We start from the raw sequence: 23,108 nt of genomic DNA on the forward strand, positions 1-23,108 counted from the left end.
AATTACCTTTTGCTCCTCTCTGCCCCCCCGCCCCCCACCAAATATAAACCATAAAGAAGAAAATAAAGTAAGGCCTGTTATATTTCTATCTCTTTTTTTTCTCCCCCTAAAAACAACCACTTGTTACAGACAGGAAGCAACTGCCAAAAGTTGTTCACCTTCAATCCTTTATCACTTAAAAAAACATTGCGGCTCTGACCACGAAGCCACTGGCAAGAGCAGTTTGGGGAGAGCTATCTATCTACAGTGATAAATAATAAAATAAAGCCTCTTCCCTTTTGAATCCCAGCTGAGAGATTTTGCCAAGTGATCAAACTTGTCTGAACCTCGGAGCAGCAGCTTTGAAGTAATAAGAAAGAGATTGAAAACTTGCAGCCAAGAGCCGCACACACCTCATTAGGGTCCAGCCATGCGGGGAGGCCAAGCAGCAGCCGCCGGGCCCAGTCCCACGTACCCTCTGGAAAGGGGCTGTGGGAAGGGGAGATAAAAGCACCTTTCACAGTGGAAGTGCACCGGTGACACTTGAACGAGCGCCAGCCCCGGGGCTGAGCGGCCCTTGCCACGCTGCCCGTGCAGCCTCGGCCGCGCAGGGCGCGTGGGCTCGGCCGCCGCCATCCTCGCTCTCCACGTCTCCCCTGGCTTTTCTCATCCCTTGCTTTTTTGTTTCTGAACGAGTGAGTTTAGCATACAGGGCTCTACCTTACCCTGGCCATTCTCAGAATAGCCCTCCAAAATGAGAAACATATTTCTTAAAGATAGCGAGCCAGGTTCCCTGAGCTGGTTCAGCACAGTTCATATGAGACTTTCTACTACAATTTAGAACATGATTTTTAACAACTACAATGCACCAAAACAAAAAACAAAACCAAAAAACAAAAACCCCTAGCCAAATCAAAACAAAAACATTAAAGCTTAACAGAGTTGTAAAATGCTTCAAAAATGTCTGAAAATTTTGATCATGGATTTTGCCACACAGACACTGGCAAGGCTGCGTGCTTCCAGCAATGCAGAGTATTTAACTTAGAGAGCTGAGGTTCTGGGTTTAATTTTCAGTTTCAGACTAAACAGCAGGTCTGCAGTGAAAGGCAGGCGACAGCTCCTGAGCACAATGGGGCAATGGAAATGCTTCTCTTGCAAACTTTACTGATTGTGTAACCATGGAGCACCTCTTCGTGCAGACGAAAAAGCAAAATCAGAGACGTTCATGTTGGTTTTAATAAACTTCCCCCATCCCTTCCCTTTTTTACTGCAAGAATTCAGCTGCTATTTTATTATGTAATGCTGCAGGCTAAAAATATATCCCTAATTTAAGCCACCTTGCCAATAAATCTACAAATACCAGGTAATCCAAAAAGGGTAGTTATAGTTTAATGACAAACTCTTCTTGTCATCTTAATATGTTCAACTCCTAAAGGACTTAGAGTGATGCATTTAAAGGTTTTTTCAACTTCTTGAATATCTCACACTCTGAATCTGGTGGAAAGTGTGAGAAAGTTTGGCCTCCTCAGCACAGAGCAACGACACAACTTTGCTAGACCAGTCTATGCAGCAATCCACAGGACAAAGCTCTTTATTTCTCAAAGCAAGATAACCTGATTCAAAGTGACTGAGGGTCTCAAATTTAGTAGATACTGATGATTTCCTTTTGATTATAGAATCTTTTGTGGGAATTTCTTTTCCAATTGAACACATATACATTCTATAATCAAATCAGAGAAGGTATCCTGATGGAAATGTATGTTCAAAACATGTTTATTTTACAACTGAGACAGATTTACTGCCATTTATACTTCAATGTTAATCTATTCTCTTGCCTAAACATAAAAAAATACCAACATAAATTACAGTTAATGCCTCACTATATAACACAGTTCTCAGGAGACTTGAAGCGATGTGTGAGCCCCTCAACTTACTGTAACTGTGTCTTTGCTATTCTGAATCCAGTTTCCAGAATTTGCTTCAAAATAAGCCTGAGAATCAGGGAAGGGGAGGGGGTGGAAGCCATTCACTACCCTGAATCTGATATCTCCGGGGTCCTAGAGCTCACATGTTCTTTCTTTCCAGACTCAAGTCTGGTTTCAATGGAGCTCTCATTTTTCTTCCCCCTAATCCTGCCGTGAGATCAACCATTGGTAACTCTGTGAGAAATTAAATACCAGGATGTGGGAAATCTGAGATCTGAATTCAAGCAGAATGTGGGTGATTCATTTATTTCTTTCCTTCTGTTTTCCCGTGGTTGTTGTGTGGCAAGTAACTCTTCAAACCTGAGATCAGAGATCAGCCCTGAATAATGTGACTACATTGACGGAGCAGAAGAAAAGCAAAAACTACACTGGCAATATTATATCCCTCTCTAATATAATCATTAGTCATTTCTAAAGAGAGATTTCAGCCAACGTTTTCTGAAAACATTCTGGAATTTCCAGAAATGCTTTACAGTGGGATCAACAGCAGAACTTCATCACACTGATGCTCACCATCTGCTGGAGCAGACTTCATAAAAAATTTAAAATTTCTTGTATTGGGATAATAATGAAAAGAGAGACAGTTTGCTATGGTAATGTGACTGCTGACTGCTACAATGCCCAACAGTCAGGCAGGGGTTTTTAAGGGCTTTTTCCTTCCTCAGTTTGAGAAAGGAAAATTTATTTGTTTAGGTCCTGTAAGGATGAGCTCAAGATGCTCACAAACATTAGACTGTGCAAAGATTTAGATCCTTCATGCACTGTTTGGCAAAGTGCTGATGTCTGAAAACCACCTACATACTTCTGTAGCGTTCAACATGAAGTGCCTAGGACCATAATTCTCACTGCATGGTCTAACATGATGTTGAGATACTCCTATACTTCTTACTGTCCACTGTCACAGCAGTCACATGCCTACAATATCCAAGAAGCAATCAATGACCATGAGCTCTGAATGTGCCCCCAGACTGCACCTAGCCTGTCATGGACTGTTTGTTGTCTGCGCTGCTTCACTCCATCTCAGCACTAAGGAACAGAAGGAACAGTACAGTGAGAGCATCAATAGAAATTTTATAGAATAGAAGCTCCACCAGGAAAAATGGTTTTAAAGTGTCTATCACAATTGTTTCACACTGATTATGAATCCTTCACCTGAGCTGTCCTCTCTGAACTGCAAGGGAAGAGGCAAGTTCATAGGCTCAGCCTGTCCATCCTAGCCTTAATGTCTGGCACAGGTGTCACAAGCTGAGGGACTGCCCAGGGAGGCCAGATGTCACCCAGGGGTAGCATGGCAGCATTGATTTCAAGGAACTAAATTCACAAAATACTATGTAACCCTGGTATTTATCCAGAAAAAAAAAAATACTGTCTTATTGCTTCTTTCCATAACATGTTTAAATATGGTAATAAGGACTGAGTATACTGCTCTTTTTCCTAGCCAAACTTTATTAGTGCTGATGGGTGAAGACTGTAACTATCTATCTGAGCATATTATTTAACAGACAAAAACTGTATTTTCATTGACCTTAACTTTGATTCTATTTGCGCTTACCTTATTACATATGCATCACACCATACTTAATCTTTAAAATAAAATTTGCAACAGAATTTATATGCTGAATTGGAACAGCAAAGATAGAGCAATGGTTACATAGGTCTGTTTCCCATGTTTTTCAGTGCAGCAAATGAGCAAGGATACAACCCTGAAGTATCTGTAGTAATATTTAAGTCAGGGAATAGAGCATCTTTCAGTGGCTTCACCTGGATGTGGAGGAGCAACAACAATGCAGACCATTGAAAATGCAGAGCCCTTGATGAGAAGCTCAGGAACCAAGCTCTCACCAAAGAGCACTTTCCTCCTGTGCAGCCTTCTGCTCCACATCTTTGCTAATTAGCATTTTGATTATTTTTATTACTGTAAGTCCACAGAGTGATCCTGCTGGTAGTTTCAGCTTTCTGAGTATCAGACAGGAAATATCTTAAAATAATCCTTATTTTCTGGGAGTAGCCATGTGCTGCTGAGAATGCTGTATGTCTCGCATGTCTTGTATGAAGTAAGATACCCAAGTGTTAGCAGCACTGACTCTTGCTACTCTTGAAAATCTCAGCCACAATATGTAGAATGTGTATGCAAAAGTAGCACTTTCATTTACTCCTGACTGACACTTTTTTAAACACTGCTCAGCTATGCTCCTCAACAGTGTTTCCCAAGTACACACCACAAGCCCTTCTCTTCTGGCTACTATTAGTGAGACTTCAGTTTGTGTCAAATCAGAGCCAAGTTCAGAACTGGAAGGAGTTCCTCCCTAAACCCCTTTTGTGGCCACAGCTGTGGGGTCAAACACACAGCCACTCTGCCCACAGATATTGCCTGACCACCTCAGGCTTCTTCCACAAGCAAGGAGTGGGGAGGGAATAGGTAGGGAGAGGCTGAAGAGGAGTGTTGCTGGCTTAAGAGAAATCTTTTAGCTCATCCCTGCATACTCTGGCCTTCTACTACCAACTGCAACACCCACTCCCTGTGCTATGCAAGGAGTGGCTCAACAGCTGTAGTCCCTGAAGTTTTACATCCCTGCTTTTAGGATCAGGTCTTGCCCAGCATACTGGAAAAAAAAGCAGGGACCTGAAAGTGTATCTGTGTTGAATGGGCAAATGCGTGACCAGTGCTTCATTCAGAAAGCTGCCTCCTGCCCTAGAGTTTGCCTCAGGGAAATAAATGTTGTGTGTTTGAGCTGTCAGGAATCCATTATTGTTCTTGTTCAGAGATGAAGCTTCCTGTTATGTTGAACTAAGTCACAGCACTCCTGCTCTTCAATTGACTCATAAACTGGCTGACAAGGACATGACATCTTCAAGTGGCACATTGCAGCAGGCAAGACTGAATCCCTGAGATAGTCCCTTCACAAGTCAGGAAGAAAAAAAATATCTTGCTAAATCTGATTCCTTTTCTGTCACATCAAATTATAAATGCATGCACATTGATCACTCCCTTATGCAAGAAGGGAGCATAAGCACCTCAGTTTTAGTGGAAGGGGAATCAAGGCACTGTGACACTTGCCCAAAATGGAATTTACACAGCACAGCTCCCAGAAATAGTGGTTTCAAAGGGAGCTGTGCTGTCCTGGCACAGTGCTGACTGAGCACCTCTGTTCCTTAGGCACTGCATGGGGCACAGTGACAGGCACCTTAGCCTGCCTTGTGGACCGCAGGTGCATTAAGCAAGGGGATGTAAAACACAGTCAGCATCTACTGTCAGAATTACATATCTGAATTTAACAGATCTGTGGACTCAACCAAATCAAATCATGCTTCTCCTGCTTGATCACTCAGGCTCTTTGACCTTCAAATCCTGAGCTGCACCATGTCTCAGGTTTAGGGAGCAGCACTAGGAACACTTCTCTCCTGGCAGCCTGGAGAGCTTGCTAGGATAGGAAATGGGACTGCTGCTGAGGTATTTCCAATTTTTGAGTCTTTAAAAGTGACTGAATGCCTAAATATACTCCTGTTCTTGAAGAGTTTTTTAATCCATTGATTTAATCCAATCAATTTGCTTAATTTATTTACAGACAAATTTATGGAAGTAGCCATCTCAAAAATGTTCCTCTATCATAGCTATGTAGTAAATGACAATCATAAATATTTAAAACCTTAGCTAGCTCCGTCTTACACTGATTCAGGTATTCAGGCATAGCATCATTGAATTACATTATTCAGACTCTATTCAGAAGTTATGTCATGTAAGTAAGAAAATATTTTATTTCAGAAACACCTGACCTCTCTTTCTAGCCATCATTCTTTAGCCCAGGTTAGTACTTCATCTGTTCATTGAAGCAGTAATTGCAACTTCTATATTTTCTGCCAGATTCTTTTTCTTATTTTATTTCAAAAAACAGCTGTTTTGTTGGGTTTTTTTAAGTCATCAGACAAATTATTCAGTGTCTCCCTGCCACAAGAAACCCCTTATAAAAAAAAAAAAGGAAGACTGAATATGTTTTCATTTGGAAACCACACCAGTTTCCACCATTTTGCCTTGAAAAGAGAAAGAAAGTAAGGATGTTAAGCCCAGTACCCTCCACGAAATTCCATCTACTGCATCCATGAAGAAAGCTAGAGACTCTCCTTATTTCCCATAAGCCACAATACATGTTTGCCCAGGATGTGTTCACATGGTACCAAGAGCCTACAGTACATTAGAGGACGTTCCAGAGCGGCCTATGTAACACACGCACATTTATCCTGTCCTAAAGTACAAAATTACATGCATTATTGGAAAAGAAAGTTTTACCTCTCCAGGATACAACTTTTTGGGAGTTCCCCTGGGAACTTTCTGACTCGCCTTATCAATAAACACAAAAAAAGTCCATGAGACACAAGGCAGCTTGCTGAATGCAGTGGAAAGAGCAATGAGACCCCAGGGCACTAGGTCAACTTCCAGGGCAGAGATTATTCAGTATTTCTACAGTCAAGGCTCAGACTGCAGCATTCCTAGGTTCACAGGACACAGGGTGGCCTTGGACAATGGCACTCACTCTCTCAGATGTGTATGTGCACCTGCTTAGTGCCATCCCGTCTGTGACATTGGAAGCTTCTTTTCAACCTGTGAAAGTGGATTTCTGGAGTATTCCTACCATGTTTCTGTCTGCCATTTCCCAGAAGGGAAAAGGACGAGTTCACATATGGTGGCTAGCAGATACACAGAAGGCCTGAAGCTGGTGTAAGTGCAGCTTTTTTGCATGGCACAGAGAGGTGATGAGGTATGTGCTCCCTGGCCCTACTGGCCGGGGTCTGCCAGCACGTTGGCCCCGCCACACACCCACCAGGGGCCCCAGGCTCACAGTCTGCAACTCTGTGGCTGCACACGAATGTGCGACCCACAGGTGTAGCTCCTGGGCTGCAGAGCCTGTGTGATGCTTCTAGCATTTACTGTGTCCTACACTGAGTAGACATAAGCAATAGATGCAATCTGAGGTGTGTGTATATATCTATATCTATATCTATATCTATATCTATATCTATATCTATATCTATATCTATATCTATATCTATATCTATATCTATATCTATATCTATATCTATAAAATTATTCACATGCATAACTTTATTGATACTGACGCTGAGAAATGAGTAGCAGGAAAAAATACAGGAAATCCAGATCTTCTTTCCTGTACGAAATAAGACTACACTTTTTAGTGTTTATTCTTGTTGGATTTGATTATTTTGGACATTGTTTTAAAAACATCTACTACATTTAGCATTAGGTAGGGAAGTATGCTTTACTTGTTCTTTTGGTGTACGTTTTCTGTACAATTTCTTGTGTATACTGTTCTATGTATATTCTACGTGTACTCTTCTGACTGATTCACTTTTATTCTGATCTACACACCGTCTTTCTGAGTGGTATGCTGTCTTTCAGACTCAGATATAAAGAATTTCCAAGGATTTGAGATTTTAAGAGAGATAATAAAATTTTCAAAGGGCTGTTCTATGATAAAAAATAAACATGTCCTGTTTCCAGAAAATTTTGGTAATTTTCATTGTGTTCTCCTAAGAACATCTATTTCCTTCCTATTACTTTGGAGTGTAACTCCCCCGTATGGCTGAGTCAACAGCTGGTACAAATTGCTTAAAATGAGGAAATGAAGAAATTTCTGTTTGGACTGTGTATTTGCACACCTCAGTAAAAATATTACCATGTCATGACTGTAAGATCCAGCTGTACATTCTTTAGAGACAGAGCAGATTTCAAAGAGTCTTGTTTTGAGGTTCAGGCAAATATCTATGTGAAAGTGCTAAATTTACCAATGTCACACAGTTATGCTGGCTCTTTTCTTAATTTCCCCAAGGAAGTGTGAGAGTATGCATCAGTGCTCATCACAAAGATGTGAACAGACCACAGTATTCAAAGCTTCATATTAATGACATGGGTGTGTAGATTTCCAGTGGGTTTTACTGCTGCTATTTACTCTCTGTGTGATGGTAAATCCTCAGAGCTCTGGCAAAGTTTAAAGATACTGTAGAAATTTACATAAACATCTGTATGGCCCTAAACTGGACAGCTGGCACCCATGAAGAGATTTAGAGCATGGCAGTGCCCTGCATGATGCTTAAAATCTGAAAAATGGTAATAGGAACAGAGCTGTTTTTTGCAAAATGAGAATTTTATCTGGTCTTACTGCTTCTGTGCTTGTAAAAGTGACACAAACCCAAGAGACATACTTGCTAGCAACAAGAACAAGACTAAGAGTGATGTAAACTAACACTCATAAGAAATCTTTCAGAATACACATGAAATTCAAAGCACAGGAGACCACTCAGGGACCAAATGTGAGCAGGAATTTCTGCCACTTTTACCAAGGAAGGCTCACCATCAACCAGCAGTTCTTGACGGTAACCTCTCACAGTCCCCACCAATGAAGAAAGTACACATCTGTAACTTAATCCAGACTGCCACATGGTAAAGCCATCTGGGAGGATATTTTGAAGGAAACAGATGGAAAAGGAAGAGATTCCTCTGAATGTAGTATAAGATTTACATTATCCTCCATGAACTTCCATGTAGTCCCCATGTTTATATAATTTATCACTATTTCCTTAGACAGCTCAGATTAGAAAGCCTGCATGAGCTCATGTTCTTGTTATTAATTCAGAGTCTGAACCTCCCTACTTTAAAGGGAAATTAGGTACTATGAAGAGAAATCAGAGAAAGGCAACCAGACCTGAGTGAAACCCAGCAGCATGAAGTTATTGATCATCCCAGGAATTACACTGTTTTCCCTCTCCTTATTTCAGCCTCGGGAAGACATTGTCCTGAGCATTTGCTCACAGTGATAAATTTTTGTTCTTGCCATGCACCCATAACAGCAGAACTGCAATGGTGTGGTACTGCAAGCGTGAGAGCGTGGCCTGTTAAAACCAGGAAGGGCTGAAGATAAGTTCAGTGATTTCACTGAACATCCCTTCGTCTAAAGATTAAAAACAGAAATGTTGTCTGTGGAAAGGCATGGCATATAAATAATTTAAGGTGTTCTTTCACTACTCAGTTGTGGTAACTGGAGAGATCTAAACAGACTTCTCTCTCCTTTCATGTATTCTTCTGTGGCTCCTCACTTTCTACACAAACACTTCCATTACTAATGGGAATGTCAAAAGGCTTTCTTTTCTCTGTCTCTGCCTACAGAGATGTGCTGAGGCACCGCTGTAGCAGCAGTGGCATCCAGCTGGTTGACACACGCTTCAGCATCCCTACCAGAATCACTGCTTCAGCAAACGGTCAGGAAAATCCATATGGGGAATGCTAGTGCTTCAGTTCAAATGCCTACATCATTTGGCCATCAATTAAATCTGTCATTACTTTGTTCTGCTACAAAACAACAGAGTCCAGGTCTCCTCTTTGTCCTCCTACATCCCAGCCCAGCTTCAATCCCAGATCTTTCTTCCTTTCTTGCATCCAGGCTTGCACATGGTTATTGCACAAACAAAGCACTTGCAGGAGTCAGTGCCTGGGCATCTTGGAAACCTGGCAGCACCACAAGGCCCTTGGCAGGAATGGTTTCTGCTAGGCTAGGCTACAGCCATCAGCTGCAGACCCCTTCTTCCTGCTGACCTCAGTGGGACTGAGCTCTGATGTGTGCCAGAGGAAAAGGCAACATTAGCAGCTGCCTGGGAGTCTCTGCCTCCTGGATTTGCCTCCTCTCTGCAGCAGGGCTTAGCCTCCCTGTCACTCAGGTGCCACAGAGGAGAGAGCTGGCTTTATGCCCACCAGCAGGTTTACTACCATGTTGTAGCAGGAATAGCCTGATTGTAGCAGTAACATTTGAAGGATATAAGCAAGACATGGAGAGAAAATCTCTTCTATTAGAAGAGCTTGGTGTGTTCTGAATTGTGTGGTGCAGTCAGATCATAGACAGTAAGTCGCTGGGGACTTAGGCAGTTTTTAGCATAAGCTGGCCTAAACAAAAGACATCACCTCTCCTCACAAAACTTAACCTTACTTGAAAGTACTGCTACATTCATGCTGTGTGTCACCTCCACCATTCAGAGACACTATTAGCTGTGCTATGGATTCATCATTGCTACAACTGTATTGATTTCTTTTGTAGAAATCTGATTCCTGCACATGCTTTGGAGAGTTACATCATTTTACCCCTTCAACTCGTATCTGGATGTTTTCTGTTTGGTATGCAACAGTTCCTAATTCAGATTGCAGTTGATATTATGATGATGTACACTGTACATATGTACACTGTACACATGACAATGTACACTGACGATGTACGCTGTACGTATGATGATGTACACTGTACAATAATGTATTAGAACCATAAGGTGGAAAAATTGAAGTATTATTCCTTTCTAAAAGCAGACCTCTTTCCAGAAGAGCAATGGACCGTTTATGCTCTTGACTAAGTTATCATTCGTGTTCATGGAGGTACAGCAGCACAGCCCACGGACTCTGCCAAGAGTAATGGACTTGCTCCCATGCCCAGAGGTCTTTCTCTGTTGGTGCACATATAATAAAGTGTTAGTTTTAGGTTCTTGGGGTTTTTAACACAGGGCAGGCTGGAAGAAGAAAATTATGTTGATTTTAACTGCAGTGTTTGACTGGTTTCATGACACCTTGCGGCTTGCATTTTTTCAAAGTGTTAAAAAAGAATTATACTACCCAACCCAAAAAGTTCCAATGTGCTAGTGTTTATGAATGTGGATCCAATCTGGTTACCAAGTTCAGCCTATTATATTTTGTGGATTTACAGAATCCTTTAGTGTGATGATGCAGAGCAATGCAGAGTCCCCAGGCAGTGCAAAGGAAAGCTGCTTTATGGCAAAACCAAGGTCTTTTTAAGCAGTTAACGGGTAACCAGTTTGCACAGTTTTAAGGCACAAAAAGCCCAAGGCCACTAACCACTATACACCACGATGTGGACACGTGGCCATCACCCTGAATGTCTCTCATGTCTTTCACATCTCTCACATCTCTCTACCCCTATTCCAGCTGAGTCACTCTCCCATAGTTCCCTTCTACTTAGCCTAAGTAGCAGGCCTGAGCCATGATTTCACAAAGGCCCTTATTTTATAAAGCTTTGCCTATATGCAACATTAAGAAAATCAGAGAGATGGGTTTCATGCATATGCTCCTTCTTGCTGTAATGCAGTTCCCATCTATCCCACAGAGAGATATTTATTGCATGCTGGACTCACACCACAGAAGTGTGCATGTGGGTCTGCATTATCACTGCAAGGTGATCAATGCAGGAGAACAGTTCTGAGCAGGCACTGTTCCCTGCTTCCTCCTCTCTTTCCAGGGCCACCACATGACTTATTCTGGTGGTTGTACCCAGCAAGCCAGCAGCTGTCCCCCAGCTCATATGATTGATGCATCTCCCTCCTTTCTTTACCATAAAAGAGGCCAGTTGAAATATTATTTAATTTAAAGTAGTCTAAATAATTTAAATTAGTTTTTCTTACCTGAGCAGGCTTCTTTTGAACCACTTGTTGAGGCTGAAAAGTAAAACAAAGGTACAGTAAGAAACAAAATTAAGAGAAAACGCTTAACTGTGATTTCATGAGTACTAGGAAAAATATTTTCAGCAATAGAAATGAAACACATGAAAAGCCCACAGTCAGAAATGGAGAGATGAACATACCAGCTCTCACACCCAGTCTCTCCTATACCTATCTACAACTTTGCTCTGAAGTTGTTCACGTCAGTGTGGATAAAGAGGAGTATGTTAAGCTTGTACAATTAAAACCAAAGTGAAATCCAATTTAGCTTGTTACATCTTTCTGCTCTTCTATGGTACTGCTGCCTTAACTTAGCAGACCATGAGAGTGACCCGATTTTCGAAATAGATTTTGTTGTCTCCGCTGCTGCTCTCTTACAACATTCTCATCTGTGAGTGGAGTGTCCTGCTGAGGGGGAGCCCTCCCTATTCATCACAAGCAGGGTCAAAGCTCAGGCAGAGAGGTGAAGGACACATAACCCCATTCCTGAGCCACGGCTTCCCACTTGACCAAAGCCACCCTTGCCAAAACCAAGGAGACTGGCATGGACAGTGGTTCCAGCCCTTTTGAGTTCTGGTTTGAGATTTTCAGCTGCATGAAGCTGATGCTGTGCTGACCCTTGCAAACCTATTCATGTGATTACAGGGATGCCCATCATTGGCCAGGGTGGGTGTGTCCACCTGCCTATGCAGGACCTGGTGGCACCGCCATGGATCCTCAGCAAGTCTCTCTCCTGGCTGGCTCCACGCAGGACTGGGAAACACAGTCCTCACATGAGTCAGGAGACCCACCAAGGTGCTAGTGTGCTCCATCCCCACCCAGGAGAAGAGGAGTACCAACTAATGAACAAATACAGACATGCTTAAAATACACCAGCATTGCCCAGATGATGGGATGACCCTTGTGCATGCTGGAAGCAGCATGGAACAATAAGACCACAGATAAAGGATGAAATCCTGATACAGAAACAACAAAAAGGCTTTTCTTACTTCAATGGGACAAAGTTGCTGCCTGCCTGCCTCCCTCCCCCAGACATTCTGTTTTTAAAGTCTATGAATTGCACCCAATGATTTTCTTCCTGCCCTTCCTTCCTGCTTTTTCCTAATCCCAGCCATGATTTTAGTGCCTTTCTTGGGCAGAAGCCAACATGCCATCCCTCTGCACGGCCAAAAACCTAATTTTCACGACAGTGTAGTAGGAAATAACTGGAATTTTTCTGAATAAGCAGTTTAGTGTAACTGGCCTTTTAGAGCAATATTTCAGTGGGAAGGATCAATGAAAATGTAAATTAAATGTAACTGATTAAATTCGGCTGCCCACTACAAGTGTCCCATTTTAACAAAAGATGCTTTGTTTATTTTCAGTCTTTTTCTAACTCAGTAGAATCCTACTGCTGTTATATTTTTGTATATAACAGTCTCCAAGTTCTGCTCTCAAATAAATATGAGAGTAAAAAAAAAATCTGATGACTAGGTCTGTCTTTAAACTTCAGGGCGGACCCTTTCCTTTTCCATTAAATTCCCTTGCAATGGAGAAACTATTATCAAGGCACACATTTTATTGATGCCTTCTCCAGGTGGACTGCAGGCCCTGAACTCATTAATGGACATTTGCTGCTCTTGAACAAAGGAATGATTTGTTTTAAAGGAATCTCTCATAATTATAGAACTCACTGAGCTCTTTTGTAATCTGTCAATTTTTTTCTTCACTTTCTTTTCTTTTCTTTTGCCTGTTGATTACACCTGTACATGTGTCTGCTCCCAAACCACATGAAATCCACAGACATTTTTAGAGGCTGACTGTTTTCTCCAGCTCAGAAAGCCCCATATATTTTTGGCTGTGCACTCTATGTTCATGTGACTCTCACTCACTGTAACTCAATGAAACCTTCTGAAAGAGCTGCCAATTCACCATATTTTCCATGAATTAGGTCCTGACACTTCAATGAGAGGAAAGACAATGTCTGAAACAAGGCCAGCTCTGGCTTTCTGCCTAGTATGTGTCACAGTAATTCTACCAGCTGCCCTTCTACACAGCAGTTCATACTTTTCAGACCACCAAAAAGCCCCTTGAATACTTTCAGTGATAGCTGGGGCTTGAGCTGCCAGCATGTTTTCCCAGCCTCTGGCACCCAGTGGCTTTGGACTGGACCTTTGAAGATTTTTTTGCATGTGTTTGTTTTGTTTTGCTATTTTTATGAATGGCTTCCACAGGGAACTCTGACTCCAGCACAACCCTATCCAGCCATTCATAAAAAGCAGAGGGAAAATATTGTACTTTGCCCAGTTGGAAACTGTCTGTGATACTGACCAAGGCTTTCAAGAATTTTAGTCATTCAAGACCTTTGCTATCCTAGTGCTTCATGTCGAGAGTTCCTTGGCAGGGCTTGCTCACTGCCGGCTAGGTTTCCCTGCACTTGGGATCTGGAGCTCAGCATATGTTATGCTTGCTGCCTTAAATGGAAGAGGTTTAGCTATGCAAGCCCAGGAGCAGGGCTCAGTCCCTCAGCCAGTGTGAGTGGCACACACACTGACACGCTGGGAGCCGTGCCCACTCATGTCACTTTGAGGGCTCCGGCTGGTGGCAGCTGAATCACTGCAAGTGCCAATTCTCAAAGGCATTGCTTTTCATGCTTCAGCCTGGCTGAGTGGGAATGTGGCTGGACATATAAATCCTGTAAGGTCCAGTCCTGTGAGGACTGGTGCCTGCTGACTCAGAGCGCCCTGACCAGAAGACCTGAGGTGCTCAGGAATAACAAGAAATTTCCCAAGCACCCCTTTAGTTTCTTTAACTGTTGTGGATGCGATGCCTTTGGAACCATTCTGACACACTAATGCTTCAACTTGCTAAACCTTGTGTTTACTGCATTAAAAGATCTTTTTAGGGCTTTGAAAGTGACACCTCTGATTCACAAGTGTTGCATCTGCATGTTCAATTATCTAAAAAGAAAGACAAACTGCCTTGGTTATGGAAAAGACTGGAACTATAAGATAGCCATGGACAAGAGGCAAAAATAAAGTTGTAAGCAAGAAAGGAGAGCTCTGAATTGTTATGTATTGCCCCCGCTAGGAGCCTGCAGAGTAAGATGGTAGAACTTCTACTGTGTCAGAGGCTCTCTCACTTATGTTAGCCATCTTAAGAGGAGATTAGTACAACACAGTGCTTTCACATTTCATTTTTATCCTAAGTTTGAAAAACAGCTATTGTACACTGCATGTGCACCAGCTGATGTTCCATACACTCAAAAGCAAACTTCAGGGTTTTTTACATCATATGCAAGTACAAGTCAACACTAGATATCTTTATAAAATATGTATGAGACAGAAAGAACAAGCTACAATGCTGGAAAAATCCTATGACAAGGTCATTTAAACGTCTATCAAACAAGAACAAATCCAAAATGCAGCAGTATTTCTTTTGCCATGCTTAAAATATTGAGTATGTGAGCTAAGGCAGAAGATAATAATTTAAAACTTGAGGATAATATTCCTAACTTTGAAAAGGAAAAACCCCACAAAATGCCTGAAAAGGAGAATACACAAAATTTTGATGGTTTTCTCTTTGGTGTAAGTTTTGAATGTTAAAAGTCCAACTGTTTATCTTCTACACTTCTTCCACTCCTCCTCAGTCACACATTCCTCATTCTGTTTTCTTATTTTCAAATTCTGTTGATTTGCTTTATGTCAATATCATACATATATCCTTACAGCTCATATTGCTCAAACAATTTCTTCGCTTTCTACATGAGAACAAAAGAGCAGTCTCATGTGATGAGTTCATATTCATCTTGTACCAGCAGTCTAAAGTTGTATCAAATTCAATTTGTCACACTTATCATTCACAGGAGTACTTCTTACCCTGTGACTTTTCCTAGCACCACAAAGCTAAGGAAGGAAAATGGAAAGTTAAGGGTAAATCTTTATCACCTAGTATGAGCAATGCTGGAACACATTTTTAATGATCAGAAATAAAAACATTGGTTTGAATGCAAATCACCCCCTGGCTGCTACGCCTGAAGCTCCAAGGGCAAGCTGCACACACACAGCGTTCTTAGATTTTCTGTTCGTGTCTTCCTCTTCAAACTGAGTGTTATGAAGATGTCTGCTTGATGCTTCTTGGCAACAGTGACTCTTTGTGTTTTTCCAACAGCTTGACAGAGATAAGAGATTTGCATGGAGGTAGCTCTGCTGGGGAGACTAAATGGCCATGATGGAAACTAATACCCAGTTAGGATGACATTTATAGTGCTGACAGCTCTCTGTTGTGCAGAGATCATTAAAATAATTTCATAGGTCATCCAAACACTTGTAGTTCTAAATTAAAAGATGAGTAAAACCATATTTGGTCTTTTTGTCTACATACCCTTGAAAAATCAGGAAGTTCATATTATACCAGTTGAAACCAATATAATCCAAAATAAATCATGTCTTACAAGCAGTTCCATATGACAGCAGAGTAACTACCATTCTGCCCTACAGCTTTAATTGGTTTAAGCACAGCCTTTCTCTCTTCCAGCACAGAATGATACAGTGCTGGGACCAGTGGCCCACACAGCCTGCCAGGAAACTCTCACCTCCCAGCAAAAGCCACTTGCAGCTTCCTGATCATCAGTAGAAATCTTCCTGAAATTGCATGGGACGATGTGCCTGCCATTCGCTCCTCAGGTCCAGGTATGCTCATGGCTTGCTTTAGGAATAATCTCCCTTTTGAGGCAGTAGCAGAACTGCTTTTTTATCCCATCAGCAGTGAGGGGACTTGTGTTTTGGAAGTACAGGTCATGAATTCTCCTGCCCCGCTCACATGCTTGCAGTCAACTGGCAACCGTAGTGTCTGTGTGTGCACACTGCTGTGGGTCATTAGAATCTAACAGCAAAACCATCTGGCCCTTAGAGTTCAAAGGAGATTTCACAGTTCTCTGTGCAGTCTCATAAATGAGGCTAATAGTAATCTGTGGAGAATTCTGGCAAAATCTGTGAAACTATTCTTTATTTTCTATCCTACTTGGCACTCCTCTGAGTTTTTAATACAAAGTCAAATAATTGCAAAAATATTTATTAGCTTTTAAACTGACCTTCCCTGACTGATGCTGGAAAAGTCTGCAACATGTCAGAAACTGCACCAGTCAGTCGATGATAAAGAGTATTTTTATTCCACTTGTTGGGGAAAGCAGAGAGCTTTCCCCCAAGTTTTCAAAGTTTTCCAAGTACACAGAGTGACTTTTAGTAGTTATTTTACTGGCATAAAAAATGATATTTAATTTGGCAAATTCAAAGCACGCTGCTTCAAATGACTCTTTTGGTAGTCTTAAAATTCAGGCAGTGGTACATATATCCAGTTACGTATGTATACATCCAATGGAAGTCAAGAAACTGACTTCCAGGTTAGGATTTCATATATTTTGTTTACAGAAAGCTACCTTCACTACAAAATATCTGTAAACCGCTTCATTTGGAATGGTTTTATGTTCTGGGAGAAATAAAAGAGTGAAAGAAATGTATTTAAAAATCCAATTCTGTTTTCTTTTATGCTCATATAATCCATTATTTCTCAGTTGCTTTGACCCAACCTTACTCCCACCATTACAGATCTTAACAAGAACAAATTTAATGGTTAGAACAGGAAGGGAAAACCCATCACTTTTATTCATCTGCTAGCTGAACTGTTAGTTCAAGCACAACAATATTCCAGTGATTTTGTCAAGGATATAATGAAAATTCAAAGCACAGTGGCAGTTAGTTCAATGTTCTTCATAGATGTTACTAAGCTTTATAATGATAGCCAGTATTAGTTACATTTCCATAAAATATTTAGGGCAGTGCAGCTTATGAAATATCCATTTAATGGACCTTGTATCTGTGTTTCAATACAATAAGCAAAGTTTAAATCTGTGTTCTTATCTAAAATCAATACAACTCGTCAGCAGAAGTTGTTGCTGACTGCTCTTCTTCAGAGTCACTGCTGCTCTGTGGGGTTTCCCTGTTACTTCATTATCATCTGTCACACACTTGATAAGCTTTCCTGATGCATTTTGCTTAAGTTTAGTTTGGCACCCTATGCATTTTGCTGCTAAAACATTAAGAAGTATTTTCTGTCTCAGAATAATTCTAGCACACAGTTCAGCATTGAGGTTTTCCTTGAGATACACCTAAGGAAACATGAGCTGTCTCTTTTGTCTGGCAAACGTCATATGTGTCTATTTATAACTCCCTACACAGACAGACTATTGAGAAAGCCAGAGGGGAGGTTTCAGTCATTCTTAGCTACAGCTCAAAGAAAAAAATCTTACATTTTAGTAGACAGAAATAAATTATAAGTTATTTGCAAAGAAACCAAGCCCTCATTATTCAGGGATAAACTGATAGGAAACAGCTTAGCTTTATACCTTGCAGACCTGTCCAGACAAATAACTATTGTGCAACTGTTCATCTCCAGACTATCTTGTCTGTTTGGATACAGGAACTCCTGTGTTCACCATGCGTTTTTCTTGGCCCATGTGGAAATTATTTTTGGTCACTGCCAAACAGGCTAGATTTGAATTGATGACCTAGAGGTGGAAAGCACTGTTTCACATTACAATCCGGTTCCAACTTTGGTTTTAAAGTCTTCTCTCTCTTCTTGCCCAGGCACCTCCTGCCATACAGACCAACACCCCGGGGCACTTTCTGCTGCAGAGGTCATTCCCACTGGAACCACGGCATGGAGCTGATCAGAGCTGCAGGACCATCAGCAGTGGACTCAACTCTGGACCTGACTGCCAGGAGCTCCCGAATACTCTTGACCTTTGCATTGATCTCCAGTGAAGTTACGGAATAAATAGCATAGGGAAGTCCCAAACAAGCCAATCTGCTGCAAAATCCACTGCTGTTTGGAAAGTGAACTGTGAACTTCAGTGGTTTTGCTCAAAATGTAACTGTTGTCAGGTAATGTTTCCCTCAATGGCCACTGATGTTCACTCTTCTCAATTTTAAGGTCACAAAGACATGAACTCATTCAGTAAACAGTGTCCTTGTGTCATTTACAAACCTGAAATACCTGCAGCCCATTTTCCACAATGTAGGCATAGATACAAACAATCAATCAAAAATTCCCAGGCCTATGAAAGCTTCTGCTAACAACTGGTCCAAGCCTAGAAACAGGAATGGACAAAGAACAGAAGTGATTGAAAACAAAAGGTAAATTGCTCCACTGGGCAGACCTGCGACTACAGCAGTGTCCCAGCAGTATCAGGTGGTAACTCTGTCCCTGGCTATGCACCTCCACCACGGCAATGATGCAATGGCCATGCCACAGCCTGGACCTATGCACTTCCCCTGGCTCTTGGGCACCTTCACCACTCTGAAAGGCAGCCGTTCAAGATACCTTGAAGGCTGTGAGATTTGAGCCAAGCAGTCTGTGACCTCCCTTGGGTATTTCCCAGTGGCAGTCTGTGGCATGTCTCTGCAGTTTAGCTGCATACTACAAGAACTGCTGCCTCCAGAGATTTGTGCTTCTTGCTTTAGCGAGCTGCATCTCAGCCAGAGCAGGACAGCATCAGAGTGGGCACTGTGGGAAGGCAGGTGCAACAGACTGTGATCAGCCCAGAAAACCTTCAGATTTCACCAACAGGAGAAAGCAACCCAGTCCAGGACCTCTGACTGGCTTGTATCTCTATGCCACCTTTCCTCCAGACTGTCTAGAAGGAAGAGTCCTGGGTTGTGGTGCTGCCAAAACAACATCTCTCACGTGGCAGAGGACAAGATGGGGAAGGAAAGCAAAATCCCAGCTGCACAGCATGGACAACTGCAGGGCAGTGCTGGAGACTGCCTGTGTTCAGGCACGGTTCAGCTCACTGAGCACAGACACGGCACTGGGCACTCGTAGGAAGAGCTATCTGCCCCCTCATCTGCACAAACTAGGGTAAGGGTACAAGGAACTTCAGGCAGCCATTTTGCACAGCCATTTCTAGTCCTTCAGGGATATAAAGCATCTTGTTAAGAACTTATGTGGTCAGCCCCAGGCACAGCCCTTGGCTCCTGCAGGAGCTTCCCCTTCCCATTCAACCCATTGCCTCCCTGACCTCCCATTGCCCTCTGACGGCTTGGACAGGGTTTTCCTCCAAAGAAAAGCATGCAGGGCAAGGAAGGCAAATCGCCTGTGCCTGGCTGATTTTCTGCAGCTGAGGATCTAGCCTGAGGCATTTCTCTTGAACTTCTTTGTCTGAGCAGATTCATTGGTAGCCACATGGCTGGCTGGGGATGTTTTTGTATGTCTGGGATATACAGATGTCTGATAGCTGTCTGTCTATCAAATAGATTTGGTAATTATTACTGCCTCCAGGACACTGATGCAGCTACGAGTGTCTGTCAGAGTCCAAGCAGATTGCTAACATTCTGGCATAATTTCATAAAGAAGTCAGTGTCCAAAATAGAAATACATTTTCCACGCACTTGAAATATACCAGGGGCTTGGTGGCGAGTTGCTGCAATTAATCCACTTCCTGGCTTGATATATTTTGGGATCATTCTGGTGTGTGGTATGTTAAATACTGAACTCAATTAATATTCTTATTTTTAAATGGAAATTACATTCATTATGTCCAAAAGAATGATTCCTAGGTCCATCATGCAAAGCAGAAAAAAACCCCACCATTTAAGAGCAATTTCATCACATGCATCATTATGAAATCTATGCAACACTATAATGTATTTTAAAGACAGTAGCAAACAGCTTTTTTAAAATCTAGTCAGAACCCATTTAATAAATGATTGCAAACTCAACATCTATCCTATTGTCAATATCCTACTGTCAGCCTCTCAACAGCAGCAGAAATATGAATAGTGTTCGAGTACATATGCTTCCCTCAATCTGAAAGAGAGTGAAAAAGGGGAAGAGAGGGAGGAAGACAGAGATCCTGCTCTTTATAATCCTGGTGTAATTTTGGATTTACAACCCTGAACAGACTCTGAATTTAACCCAATCTAGGAAAGAAGAATTTGACTGTAATTTTGCAGGACTAACTATGGCTAGACCTGACTGTCTAGCCATAGTTATTTAACAGCCTTTTGGAAGTGACATGTGACCTAAAGATCCTATTTGTTGCTTGGGATCTAACAATGTGAACATCAAAGGTATGTGTGTAAGGTATGCATGCAAATCCCCTGCAGATTTTTTCATAATAGTACTGAAAGCTGACACCACATCAAGAATGCAGTGCCTGGAGCACCCTACTACAGCCCCACTCCCTTGTAAAGCTTAACGTGGTTTCCTTGCTCACAGAGCTCCATCAGCTGCCACTTGGAGAGCAGCCTGCTTTTACATGTTAGGGCTGCTAGGGAGGGCTTGTGAACATTTTAGCAAATGCAGGTCGTTGCAGAGAATAGGACTGGTGAATATTGATTCTCCGTTCCTGAAAACCCTCCCGTAATTTGTTGCCTCTGTTGCTGAAGTGACAAAACCTAATTTTTCATGCTACAAAAAATATAGCTAAATTCTCTCCTTGGTTAAATTCTGCTCTTCTGCTAAATTCCAGAGTCTACTGAACATCTTCCAGTTAGTTACATTTTATTGTGCTTTGAACCTCTGTGGTTTGGGACATGCCAAAAATTGTTGGTAGTATCTGTGGCTAGGTGGTCCTGGCAGCAGAGGTGAAAGCAGATTGTTGGATGAAAGAAGGAGGAGGAGAGCTGGCCTCCAAATGCTGCTGTAGTTGGCACAGAGAGGCACACCCTTTCTGGGAATTAGGTGTGCTGGGTAGATGGGGCTTTGTTTTGCAGCTGAACATAATCCACCTTGGTGAGATCAGGTATTATACCAGCACCAGATCACTTACCAGCAGCTGCAAGATTATTCTAGCATTGGCAGCGATGTGGCCAAGGATACTCTGATACTCTGCATTTTGACAGGTAAGGGCAATGGTATGGAGCAAGGCCCTTCTGCTGGCAGTCAGCAGGAAAGATGCAAAGGGATGGGAAGAAGGAATGAAAAGTGGCTAGGAGAGATGGCAAGAAAGAGTGGGACCAAACACATACCACCTTCTCTGCTTACACACAAATGGGAACAAATTCTCTGCACTGCCATTATGTGCAAGGAACTGAGAGGAAAAACAGAAACAGATTGTTCATATTTCTTTTTGTCCACCAAGCTCACTAGATGGCTGTATTATTGTCATACTTTTGGCTTCTTCCATGCTATGAAAGCATGTGCATTACTGACATATTTTGAGGGTTTTGTGGTGTTTCTAAGAGAGCAATTGGGAAGTCTGGTTAGAAAGAATCTTCTTAGGTACCAGTGGGTTTTTCAGATTTTAGGATCAGATGCATTTTTGTAGGCTTTATGGTAGTGCTTTGTCTTCTCAGATCACAAAACAGGTCAACAGAAATGCAAAGGCCCTGGGACTGTACTGCCCTGGAGAGGAGTCTACCCCAGCTGCAAGGCCGATGACAGAAGGATCCACGGGAGGATGTGCTCTTCCTGAAGAACTCCAGCCATCTCTCAGCACAGCAGTCTGTGCAGGAGAGGGTCTGCTTCAGCTTTTTGGCTGGAGGCACTGGCAACAGGACAGTCAGGATATTCACTGTTTATTATACAAGCACTTAAAAAGGGTGGGAGACAGTGAGGGGATAAGCAGTTGCCCATGCCACTTTGCCTTTCATCACCTCTCAGGAACAACTGTGTTTGGGGCTAATTTAGATGCATTTACATCGTAAATGTGTGGCCTTTTCAGCCACATTTTTTCACTCTAATTTCTGCCTGCCCTTGCTGACATGTGCCCTTTGCAATCTGTGGTTATTTTCCTCATTCTGAACTGTGGAATTGTCCTCTATTGAAGTTTTTTCTTTCACAGATAAGCAAATAAATAGCTCATGAAAGTGATATAGTCTAGCTCTATTTTACTTAGCAAATACTGGGGAGGTTATTTAAAAAAAAAAATTATTCTCTGTTGAAAAGACAATGCTTTGCTGACTGTAAACTGGTTTGCAAGCCAAAACCAGACGATTTCATGACTCTTCCAGATGTATCATCACAGTTTCAGACATCTTCCAGACTGACAAGACAGCCAGAACTGTCATGAGATCTCCACATTGGGATATTATTAATAAATATTCTGTCTCTCAGGGACAACCTACCCAATAAGTAAGTTCCACAGGCCTCTTAGAAGCATCAGTGTCCTTCCTCTCCTTACTCCTAAGTGTGATGGGCCCAACTCTTGGGCTGGGATTGGTTGAATGGTCCCTCACAGAGGTACCTCTAACCATAGTTGGAGGCGCAGCTCTAACTATGACTTAATACATGATGACAAACCTTTCACATCCATGCTCATCCCATCACATGATGATGTCTGTGCTTGGACCAACTGACAGACATCAGATCACATGTCTGATGAAGAGCAGAATCTACACATCCTTGCAGGTAAGGCACAGTGAAAAGGGCCTTCAGAAAAAATAATGCAGGATAATTTTGCACTTTTGAGAATTTTGGTAGGGAAGATCCAGACTAGGGAGCTTTAGATTAACCTACCATCCCCTAGAAAACAGTTAGCCCACTTAAAATTTTGCACCATGACTTGTAGCACTGGCCAGTAATACCTGCGAGTGCCGAGTACCATGCCTTCTTGAGTACCATGCAAAATCATTCTTTCTAAGTGAATCAGAAATAAAAGAGCAT

General features: G+C 42.0%; 1 protein-coding gene across 1 annotated transcript in view; it reads right to left on the minus strand.

The window, feature by feature from the left end:
• The window catches only part of HMGA2 (high mobility group AT-hook 2), a 111,044-nt gene that overhangs the window by 11,562 nt on the left and 76,374 nt on the right, over positions 1-23,108 (minus strand). The window contains exon 4 of the mRNA XM_063155119.1: positions 11,430-11,462. Coding sequence (XP_063011189.1) covers positions 11,430-11,462 — 33 coding nt within the window. The remainder of the gene's footprint in view (positions 1-11,429; positions 11,463-23,108) is intronic.

This window comes from Melospiza melodia, chromosome 4, assembly GCF_035770615.1.
Source record: "Melospiza melodia melodia isolate bMelMel2 chromosome 4, bMelMel2.pri, whole genome shotgun sequence".
Lineage (NCBI taxonomy): Eukaryota > Metazoa > Chordata > Aves > Passeriformes > Passerellidae > Melospiza > Melospiza melodia.